The sequence below is a fragment of the Motacilla alba genome, chromosome 3 (assembly GCF_015832195.1).
Source record: "Motacilla alba alba isolate MOTALB_02 chromosome 3, Motacilla_alba_V1.0_pri, whole genome shotgun sequence".
Lineage (NCBI taxonomy): Eukaryota > Metazoa > Chordata > Aves > Passeriformes > Motacillidae > Motacilla > Motacilla alba.
In genome coordinates, this window is record NC_052018.1 from 26994094 (window position 1) to 27006313 (window position 12220).

The 12220-nt window shown below is 34.7% G+C and overlaps 1 protein-coding gene across 4 annotated transcripts in view; it reads right to left on the reverse strand.

Moving 5' to 3' along the window:
* Positions 1-12220, reverse strand: part of EYS (eyes shut homolog) — a 789226-nt gene that overhangs the window by 243681 nt on the left and 533325 nt on the right. For all 4 annotated transcript variants that reach the window (XM_038131819.1, XM_038131820.1, XM_038131818.1 and 1 more), the window contains one exon: positions 5484-5634. In XM_038131819.1, the coding sequence (XP_037987747.1) occupies positions 5484-5634 (151 nt within the window). The remainder of the gene's footprint in view (positions 1-5483; positions 5635-12220) is intronic.

Genomic DNA, 12220 nt, shown 5'->3' on the forward strand with positions numbered 1-12220 from the left:
CTAAATTAAGGGTCTGATTCTGTATTTTGTAACACCTGTTTCACATTGTCCATTTCTTCACTCAATGCCACTGAATTCTGTGGATGAATTATTAAAATAGAAAGAACGTCATTTGTATGTTTTAACAGTTGGTTATTAAAATGCTAAAAACCATTTTATCTACATATGTATATACCTGAGCATATCTTAAAACTGGGCAGTACATATGATTGTGATATCACATCATCTCTTTTTCTTAGAAAAACAATATGTGTTCTTACATATGCATAGTGTATTTTACACATTTGTATTTGAAGTACAAGCCTGCTAGACTACTGTGTATGAGTCTTTACATATATCATGATTTCCACCTCACCTTCAACATTAACATACTATGATCCTGAGCACATCACTCAATTATCTGTTTCCATTTCCCCATTGGTAACATACTGATGCCCACATATGTATTTGCACACCTTCCCCTTAATCTTTTATCTTTATTTAGAGGATTGCTCTCCTGGTACAGAAGCTTCCTTTCCTTCTGAAACTTCCCTGTTTCAATACTTGCAAGGTTTAATTACAGAGAACGTCTTGAGTTGAAAAGGAATATGAAGATATAATGACATTTCACATTCTCAATACTGAAATACTATTAAGTCTAGAAATATATATTACTGGAACAATTACAGGAGCAGAAACAACAGTATTACTGCAATCAACTGCTACTGCTGTAGATATTTGAAAACAATATTTAATTTCCCTTTGAGTGTACCAGTCTTCTCTGCAGAGAAAAAGCCATTGCAAACAATTAACAATACTAAAACTAGCATGAAAATAATTATTCTGAAACATGTCTTGAGATTTCAGAAACAATACCTTTTCTCAATTTCTGATTAGAAAGGTTTATTTCTGTGTGTAATTTGGTTTCTCTTCCTTTTCTGTTGATTTTAATGTCTTAAAAAACAGTGATCATAAACAGCTTTAAAACCCCAATGTTTTAAAAAGATGATGCTATTTAACTGTTCAATTTATTTTGCCATTTACCTGCAGCAAGTCTGAGCTATTCCCATCATATTCTTTATCAAAGAAATAGGACAGAATACAAAAATAAGTAATAAACTAAGCTGGCACAGAACTAAAGAGGATTTTATTCACTGTGGTAAGGCAGCTGGACAAGATGTCTGCCAGCCAGATATTTAGAGTTTAGCTTTCATTCTGACTGCTCAGCAATGGCTTCCTAGGCTGTCAGATGGCTCCACTAAACTTTGCAAAGGACAGTTTACAGAGTCATAAAAACAATTTCTTGCTGTGCATGAAAGAGTTTGCAGTACTTGAACTTGGGTGAATTCATTTAAGGTGTTTCAGTGCATGTATCTGTTACCTTGATTTCTATCTACATCTTCAGATCCTCCAGAATTCATACTATGCCAAATACTTTTTCCATCTTTGGACTGTGGCTAGCTAAGAGAATTGTAGATGTGTAGGAGAATGAAGTGGCAGAGACAAACGGTTATATTCTGACTATAACCCCCATTTTCCATCCTCCTGTGCCACTCAGAGGTAGTAGACAGATTTAGGAGTGAAGCTGTCTGGTAAATGAAATAAGGATTATCCCTCCCCTTTCCCCCAGAGCCAGTCTTCTCAACAGGGAATGTAAGCATACTGGTCAGGCAGAGTTTCCCTTTGGTAAATCCATGCTGGTTGCTCCTAAGGATGTGCTTGTCCTTCATTTGTTTCTATATTAGTATCAGGAACATGGTGGTGCTATTGACCTGACTGGCTCATGGTTACCCATCTTCCTTTTTTAAGAAGAACATAACATCACATTTGTCTTTTTCCACTGTCATCAGGGGCTTTCTCTGATTGCTCTAGGCTTTCAGAGGGAATGGAGAGTGGCCTAGTGATAACATCAGCCAGGGGTGCATGCTTCTAAGTGTCTCTCTGAATCCATGGTGCTTTATATGTCTGGTTTACTTAAGTAGTCCATAACTTTATCTTGCTCTAGTGCTTCTCACCACCAATCACAGACACTAGGACTGAGATCTGGGAGGTCTGAGATCTTCTGAATAGTGAAGAAATCTATTGAGTATTATGGCATTGCTTCCCCAGATGTCACAGATATTCTTTTAAATGCATCACTGCTTGAGGGTAAGGCTCTGATCTCCTGAAGAGACTGTGGCAGAAACGAGAGAAATCAGAATTGTTGCACCTTGCCTTACAGAGTGCTAAGTGCACTCTGAATCTAAGAAATACTAAATAATAAACATACAGAAAACAAGAAGAAATATGTGGAAAGAATGCATAGACATTTCAGAGCTGATTAGGAAAATGTATAGGAAATCATCAGAGGAGACAATATTTTACCCTGAGGGTTTTATTGGTCATCTCAAACTTCAATCAAAATGAAATGTAGATGAATCTATCCTAGAAATGAATCATTTAACATGAGCCAATTCCAGTAATACACAACTCCCATGTCAACAGTTTCTGGTGCTGACAGCTAAAAGTTCCTGTTAGTCAGAAACTGAAGGAGTCTAGGGTCTGAAGTCACTGTTCTCTGCAACTTCCACAATATTGGAAGGTAGGAGAGCCAGAGTGAACAGCAGAATGAACTAGTCCTATGAGAGAAGGAGCTAAAACAAGACAATGTATTATTAGGTGAATACTGCAGGTATCACAAGGGTCATTATCAAACTTGACTCCAAGAGTGATCAGAGCACTTGTCAGAAAAAGCTGAGTCTCAGCTGGAGCAGAAATCTCCCTTGAAGCAAACTGCAGGATGAAGGTCAGAAACAGACCTGTACTGTTTCAGGGATGTGGAACATTTTACAATAGAAGCCTGACTGCCTGGGTCTAAACTGATGGAAAAGAAACTTTCTGGAGTGGTTTCCTACTGCTGGGGTTGAAAAGCCCACATAAAGAGTACTTGGACAGGCAGTTCTCCATTCCCTGACAAAAGGGAAAAAAACCCAGCCTTTATAGACTATATTTGTCCTGGACCCTACAGACTTTGACAATGAAGCCAAGGAAAATCGAACTTCCCTGAAGCTAGAAAAATATAAAAAAAGAAAAATGAGATACTAAGATCAAAGTGAATACAAAAATCACAAATATACAAAAAATTAGGTGAAATAAAGGCTGAGGTCATCTCAAACAGAAAGAAAGCTGCAGTGGAAAACTAGAGAGGCAACTGAGAGCACTTTTTGGGAAAGCTATATGCTTTCCAAGTAATAATAGAGGTTAAGTATCACCAGCTTGAGCACTTGTACATATCCCACATTTGTTACCTAATTTAGATAACAATCATGAACCACAACATCTCACCTATTAATCCTGCATTAAGAATAGAATTAAACTGCAACATTCTAAAACAACGAAAGCCCATGCTGATATCCAACACATGCAGGCAAAATTTTTAGCAATAAATTACCTGTAAACAATTGTGTTTAATTTCTATTTGAATTTCTCTACTGTAAACTTGTTTTTCTGGATTTTACTGCCCTTTAGCTAGTAAAGAGCTATTTTCATCTCAAAATTCAGTCTCATATACACATTATTACTATATCTCTCAAACAAATTGCTTGTTTATCCACTCCAAAATACACTACATGAATTGAACTTCTCTAAGCCTTCACTATAAATTCTTTGGGGTATCCTCCAAAAATTTCTTAGCTTCTAGAAGAAAGGTCATTCAAACATTGAAAATATAATTTTTTATATATCTCATTGGTATGGATACATTTTTGCAATAAATAAAATTCTATGTACAACTGAGGATAAAATATTCCAGACAAAAGTATAGTTTGTGTATGAACATTTGAATTAAGGGACAAGTTGTGAGTACTATGAATACTACTTGATATGTTTTTTAATGTCATTAGAAGTACACTTTTTGTGAAATACTTTACAACCTAAAAAGCACTTATTCACAAGAACTTTTAAGCTGGATTTCAACAGTCTTGTCACATCATTGATTATTGTGCAATTTATTATAAGTTGAAAGCAATCTAGAAATGCTAGACTACAGTAGCAGTATCAAAAACATGCTGGTGCTTGAAATTACTCTATTTGCCTCATGTTAAGATGACCTTCACTTACTGAAGAATGGAACAGAAATAAAAAGGTTAAATCAACTGCAGAGGGTGATGCCTACCCTAAAGTATGGCTTAAAAAATGAAAACTATACTACATGGGCCCAGTTTTTACAGTGCACTGGGGAAACAAAACACCTGCAGTCTAACTTTGCTCCAGTTATAGGGTGACACCAATCCAAAGATCCCTGTTTGGATAAATGAGACTCGCGGTTCACCATCTCAGTACTAACAGTTTATTTCACGACGTGGAAAACACAAACACTCAAAAGATACTCTTTATTATGTAATGGTGAACAGTTTTACATTCTGGAAGCACATTTGAGAATGAGACAAGAAAGTTAAATAGTCCAGATAGCAGCACAGGTTGGCTTTGGATAAGCAAAAGACAGAGACCAACTTGGAGCTATGTAACTAAAGAGGTCACCGGCACCTAATGTCAAAAATATAATTTAAAAATTTGTACATAACTCTAACAATAGCCCCTTAGATGCTGAGGTGCACTCCTACTCAGACACCTAACAAGATGTAGAAGGCTGAACCAGCTGCACTGGGAGCTGTGTTGCACAGGGGCCATGCTGCTGGAAGCTGCCTTAAGTGTGTACTGGGTGTATGGTGCCAGTCTCAAATGAATTACAGGGCCTTTGGCTTTGATCTGTGTTAGCATGAGTTAGAAGAGTTTGAGTGTCATAAACTGGAATAGAAATTTCTTACCACACTCATCCTGCTTTGGAAAAAAAAACCCACTGGAAATCACATAAGTGATGTGTATCTGTTATTGTAACTACTCTTCCCCAAAATTCTCCATAAGAACAACTGAGTAAGTCTCCAACTCTCTGCATGACCCTGTGGGTAGTCTTCTTCCCTAATTCTATACAAGCCCCACTGCACAGTACTTCTTATGCCTGCATACGTGGTTACCCAAGCTGCATACAGACCACAAATTCAAGCTCCTGTGCTGTCTCTCATTCACTAATGCAGTTTCACAGGTTAGCTTTCTCTTGCCAGGTCTGTTTTTACATACACCTGTGTGAGCCAGCACAGGATGCAAACAGAGCCTCCTTTGTTTTGGAAACCATTGCAGTTATACTTTTCACATCCTCACAGAGCTAGCACCTGACATAACAGGTACCTCCTCTAAATTTGATCATATTTTTTCCTTCACTCTGCCTACTCAAGAGAAACAGGATTTTAGATAATAACTTTAGACCATAATGCCCTTTTTGTTCACTTACCAAAGTCCCACACATGAGCAATACTCTGCAAGGGACAGTATTCATCCCTTAGATGTAACTCTCAAAAAGCTGTAATTTTTATTTTTTGCATGGTTTAAATATCTTCAGTTATATTATATTCAACATGCCACTTCTAAAATAATTCAAATTTTAAATAAAAATCAATAATTATAAATACCTGTTTTGCTGCATATGGATGAGGCAAACCACCAACAAATATGGATCCTGTTTCCAGCCAGTAAGAACTGGACCAGAAATTTCTAGTTATTCTTGTATTTGAAGATAACTTCAGGATTGACATTTCTGCTTCACATGGTACCATGCCTTGCCTGCAAAATTCAGAAATAGGCACATTTTACCACCATATATTGTTTGCATTACTGCCTATCTGACAAATTAATTAGGCTGTTACTAAACCAACAAGGAAAGAAAATCAAGTAAATAGCTGTTTTGTATTATGGAACTATAAATGTAAAAGAAGCTGTTTAACAAGCAGTTAGTTGACTTGTCTTTGGGATTCGAAATTCTATTAAAATGAAGCCATATTGTAAATCTGGGCAGTTTAATTGCTAAAAAAGCCAAAGCACATAAATGAATGAATAAAAAGCATTAGAAAATTTTGAATAATAACAAGAAGACTTCTTAATTTGCAAAAAAACACATCAATTGAACTGAAATATTTTAAATATCCCTCTTTCTCATCACACACACACAAATCACAAAAGCAATTTAAAACAAGTTGCATTTTAGAAAGTACAGAGGTACGATAATGATCTGTATTACTTATCTTCAAAAGCATCATTCCTAAAGCTGAAGTCAGTAATATTAGGCCCTGAAATGAATATATACATTCCCATTTCCCTCCCTCACTCACATGCCCTCTTAAAAATGTTGCTGCTAACAATGTGCATAAATTGGCAACAACAAACAGAAGGTACCAAGCAAACAATTTGGTTTCTTTCAATTTTTTAAATGATGTAAAGGTCATTTGCATTCCAATAACCAGCTGGCAGCAATCATTTTATCTTCACGTGAGAAAGCACAATGAAGAAATATCAGAACTAAACCAGTCTCTCATGGGGGAATTTCTTTTAGTCTAGCCTTCTCTCTGTACATGAAACAAATCAGAGTTCTATCAGCTCTCTATTTAAAGCTATCCAAGTGTCTTTGTAATATGGGTGTCACAAAAAAAAAAAAAAATCTATGTGAAAATAGCACATACAAAAACCCCCTAAAAAAAACAAAACAAAAACCCCCCAAAATCACAAACCAACAACTCTATAAAAGCAATTTGGGTAGGATGCAGTAGGTATTGTATGAATTCAGTTTATTTCTGACAATGTGAAAAGAGCTTCTGAAAATTCTTACAAAAAAAGAGCATTAAAATTTCTTAATTATATTTTGTCATACGGTAATATATAGATTCTCACATATTTCATAAAGTCCTCTCTGTGTTTTTAACAGACATAGTGGGGAGCTAACATTAGTAACATTTGCAAACAGTTCTCTATGTTTTCCATGTAATTCTGTTCTGAGATATTTTCAGAACAATATGCAAACATAGTTATAGGTATTTACAGAAATGCCTGTAAATATTTGTGCGTGTAATATGGCTTGTTCATCCTATGGCAAATAACTTCAGGTGAAGAATAAAAAAATTTTGGTTTGCTGCTAAAATCAAAAATATGTAAGAGAAATAAATTGGGTTTTGATTCTGTGGACTGAAAACTAGTGTCCTAATGGATTGATTCAGGGGATTTTTTTGTTCACTCCTCAATTTTTTTGAACTTGATAGTAGCTAACATGAAGGCAAAAAAGAAGCCAAATGCATCTAGAATCAAGAAAAGAAATGTTTTTCCTACCATGTTTTTTGGATATTATATGATGGCTGTATATCTAAGAACACACACAAGGTTCTGTAACACACCATTTTCATTAATGACTTACAAAGGGAGTTTGCTGATTATGTGTGCAACTGGCACAATCATTCTCTGTAGCTCCATTTGAAATGGTCAAGAAATTTTTACTACTGTTTGAACCCAGTATGACATCTTGGATATGTCATTCTACAGAAAAGAGTGGCAGTGAGACTTGAAACAAAAAAAATTATGATTTTGTAAATATCTAAAATTACTTCTCTTCCTGAAAAAATGATATTGCAATCTTTAATAAAAACATAATAACAAAATAGCAATATTACAGAAATATTTAAAATCAGACTTGTTTTAATGCAGAGTAATTCCTAAGATGGATTCGAAGAGGGTTAGGGAGGAACTGCCAGGCTTTTCTTTTTGGCTGATGTGCTAAGCGAAGTACAGCTACTCAAATAACTTCTGTTTTTCTCTTGATTACTATTTCTTCTACGTTTCCAAAAGTTAACACTGTAACTAGTTACATGACTGTGTTTGTACTTCTATCACACAAACACCATATTGATGTTGTTCTTTCCACATTAGCTTTAGACATATTTTTTAGCTTGTCCTTAATAGTTTATATGATTGATATGTAAGAGTATTTTTGTGCGCATATTTTAAAGAATATTTCGAAAATAATTCCCAGTATTTGGTTTCAGAAAACAAGTTAATACAATTCAAAGCATGAGCTGCCTTTGCCCTAAGCTTGTTAGAATGTCAGCCATGCACCCCTGATTGTGTTTGATTGAATCTAGCAGGGTCTGGCCAAATTAGAATAATGACTTTAAACCATTGTTTAGCATTTGCTGATGATACAATCACTGGGTCATATATGCACTCTATGAAATTTCCATCAGGCTTTTAAAATACTTTTTCTACAATCAGCACATTGGGTGCTTTAAAGGTCAAGTAAGATGACAGGGCTTTTTGCATAATTATAGAAGTGGAAATGCATACAGCAACTCTCAAGCACTTTTGCTGGGTAAGCTACCAGTAATTGTGCCTCAGTCCAAGCCAGCAGTAATAGTTCACAGTTTCCTCATTTGTAATCACACAAATGTAGTGATTAAGTACTGGCCTATTAATTATAACCTGAAGATGAATTCTGTCTAAACAGTACTAAACCCATTGCTCAATGCCTCGCAGGTTAGAACGATGGAAAGGTCAGACAATAATTGGATAACTATTGATATAACAGTCCCTAAACATGGCAATGCCTGTATGAAATCCAAGTCCATTTACATAATGTCTTTACCTTCTGACATTTTTCAGTGATGATTAAAAGGCATTTTTAGGATTATCATAAAATGGTAAAAAAGTAACAAAACAAATGGTAGAAGAGGAGGAGGGAAAGGGGGATGTTCAGAAAAAGTATTGGGTCAGTCATGCTCTGCAGCCTTGCTGGGAATAAAAATTCTTTTACCTGTTTTTTCTGATGGAAAAGGGAAATCTTTTGTTCTAGAAAAAAGATTGAAAGTTCACCTTTCTCTAAAAATTTCACTTGAATGTGGCCATGCTATACAACAATAAATAATTCACTAATACCATTGAATTGTTTAGGTTATAATATTAGCATTCAGTCTACTATACAAAAGCAACAAGATGTTTAAAATATCTATACCAAATATGAGTTGTGAACCACCAGAAGTAGTTTTATTAAAATATATCTTAAAACAAATAATCCATAATTTCCCAAATTGTATTAAAGACAATTGTTTATTAAAGCTGAGAAAATATTTTACTTTAATTAGATTTATTAGCTTAAAAAAGACAACTCGTTTTTCACTCAGTAGCTGGAGGTTTACATTTTCTGGTTTCATACTCAAACTGTTCCTTGAAGTAGAATGTTTATTTTTGTAAAATTTTGACAAAATAATAAACCTACTGTCACTACAATCAAGAGAAACTTTTTCTTAATGCACATTTAAAAGGTTGGATCATTTTTTTACCTAGCACTGGGTTTTGAAATCTTTATGGCTTTTCAAGGGTGTTTGAGGCAACTTTAGGAATAGATCATGTGGACTCCTCTACTCAGAAAGTTTTGCAGGTTTCAGTGTTGTAGGTTTACAAAATCTGACTGAATAAAGCACTGAGCAACCTGTAATGACCTTGGCTGGCCCTGCTTTGAGCAGGATGTTGGGCTAAAGACCTCCTGAAGCCCTTTTTGGCCCAAAATACCCTACAATTCTACAATCCTAAGACACCTTCCTTCAGCAAAGAAAACCCCAGAAATTCCATACTAATAACAGTTACAGAATAGGACAGAATCTCTTATTACCTGCAGTGGATTTATCTAGATAGAATATATACCAGTTCACTCACAGTCATTACATTTTCACTCTGCAGTAAAATTCATAATTTTACAATGCTCTCATCTGTTGTGCTGACTTTGCCCTACTGAGACAGCAGGTAACACACATTTCCATGTTGTAGATAAACCCATTAGTCAACATCATATTTATTCTCATTTCTTTGATGGCATATTCCTGAGCCTGAAGCTGATTTCTTGGTCTGGTCTTACTGTGATTTAACTAAACAAATAGGAACAATGAAGCTAATGATGCAAATTTCTCTAATAACACAAGAAATGAAGGAAATGAACTTCGCTTCATATTCTAATAAATAAATAAATAAATAAATATAGTATCCCCTTTTCTTTTCTCAGAAATTACACTTACACTACTACGCTAAAGCCCACAACTTGAGTTCAAATCCTGACATGGAATCATCCATATTTTTACAAAGTCATCACTGTTTCTGTTACAGTTACTATGGAAGTCACATGTTATCTTTGATTTGGAAACATACAAAATTCACTGGTTAGCGCAATTCAGGAATAATTTCAAACTCACTTTACCAAACTATTCTACCATAAAAGTTTTTATAGACATGACCTCAGACTTGCCAGTTGGTCTCAGTCCAGAGACCAGCCTTCAGATTTTAGTTAAATTTACTACTATAGCTATAGCTAAAGAAAAACCAACTATCTATGCCTCTGGCCCTTTCTGTCTTTGCAGTTTCCTACTTCTGGTTTCTTGTTACTCACATCATACCAACCACAGATACTACTTACAGAAATTAAACTTTGAAAACTGTATGCACTTATTTAAAGTTGAGGCAGATGTGTCACTTAGGGAAAAGTTTGGCTCAAATGAGAGCACTGTATTTAAGTATTCAGACAGCAGGAAGTTTAGAGTTGGATTTAGACTTGCAACACAGTAATTTTAAATGAATCTTACAAACTGTTTTTAATTAAAATATAGTTACATTGTGGGAATTCATATTTTTATCAGCTCTGCTGGCCAATATTATTTCTGATCTCTATACCCTATAATTTTCTCCTTAAAACAAGTTCTATGCTTATGTCCTGTGGCCAAAGCAGCCACAGAACACTAAACCCATTTTTAGTATACATAAGTACCCTTTGGTGTTCCTTAGAAATTAATTCAGAACAAAGCCTGATGTATTGTTATTGGCCTGTTATCAGAGTCCTGTTTTACTGGTTTTATGTTTCTGTCCCTGCAAAGCTGCTTCAGAAGATAATGCAGAAAATTTTAATTCTTATAAGGGATACTAATGATCTTTTTTGAGATCCAAAGCAAAATAAAGGAGCTATGACAGAACCATTTCTAGCATTTTTTTAAATTAAACAACCTGAGGAAGAAAACTTCACAATACACAAGAGATTCGTCGCTTGCATGATTCTAAATTTTAATGAGTGTCTGCTTTAAGGTAGAGTTCTGAGAATGTGTAGAATGTGATTTATACGCAAGATGTAGCATGACTAAGTAAGCTTTTATCTTAAAGAGGCTGTAAAACAACAGTTTGTATCAAAATAATTGGTGGTATTAAATCACTATTAACTGTTATTACAATCAATTTAGTATAGTTAAATCCATTGCAGTCAATGATATTACAAGGAAAAGGCTTATTCTCTGTTGATTCATAAGAAGTTTGTGAAAAATAGCCAGTCTGGAAAATTAAAAAACTTGTGCAACATCTTAAATTTTGATTTCATAATGGGTTTTGATTTCAATTAGGATTTTTTTTTAACATTCCATTGATGCAAAATAAAATAAAATTACTTAGATGAAAAAAAGTCACATAAGTTTTAAACTTTTTTTAGTAGAAGACTTGATCAGTGCAAGGTAGGGTTTTTTTCCTGTACTCAGACAGCTATGTAAGCAGAAAGTCTTCTTTCACTATTCTCAATTTATAGAAACTAAATTCAAGATACAAAAAATATTAAAGCCAAGTTTCTCTGACATAATTTCTAGGTTTTATCCATTTCCACAATTCCTTTCTCTGTGGAATCTTAGTTCTTACTGAATGAATAAAGTAATTGCTGTAGTGACTTAGAAAAGCAAAAGGTGTTCTGCCATGTCTGGCAATGCAGGACCAAGATCTTTCCTGCACAGTTCAAAAGGCTTATCATCCTCTAGCATCATCAGTATAACCCCATGATCGTTTGCTGACAGAAATTTTGTTTCTGAAACAAAGTTAAATTGATAATGTTAAGAAGGCAAACTTCAAGCCAACATTTTAAAGAAACTCTGAAGTTAGTGGAAAGCTGTGAATATGTACAGTAGATATAGTGGAGCCTGGATAATCTCACTGGAATCTTGTATAATTACAGGTGTGGTTTGAATGGCACCTTAGGCCTAAGGTCCCTAATATGAGCCCTGGAAACATGGGTCAGCAGCCAAAGAAAAGAAGAAGAAGAAAATGGTTTAAACGTGGAAAAAACAACCAAGACTTTTGAGATCAAAAGTTTCCCTTTAACATTCGGGCATTCTGAATTGTCTCCCTTTTGTTAGAGTAACTTATCCAAAAAGTCATGAGCCTTCTCTTTAAGGATAGACTTTATTTAGTACACAAGACAACCAGATTCTTAAAAGATTTTTTTTAATAATGAAAATGTAGCAATAAGTGTGATTAAATAAAATCCTTGAAAGTAAATTTATTCTCTAACGTGAAATAAATTTTCTACTACATATAATTG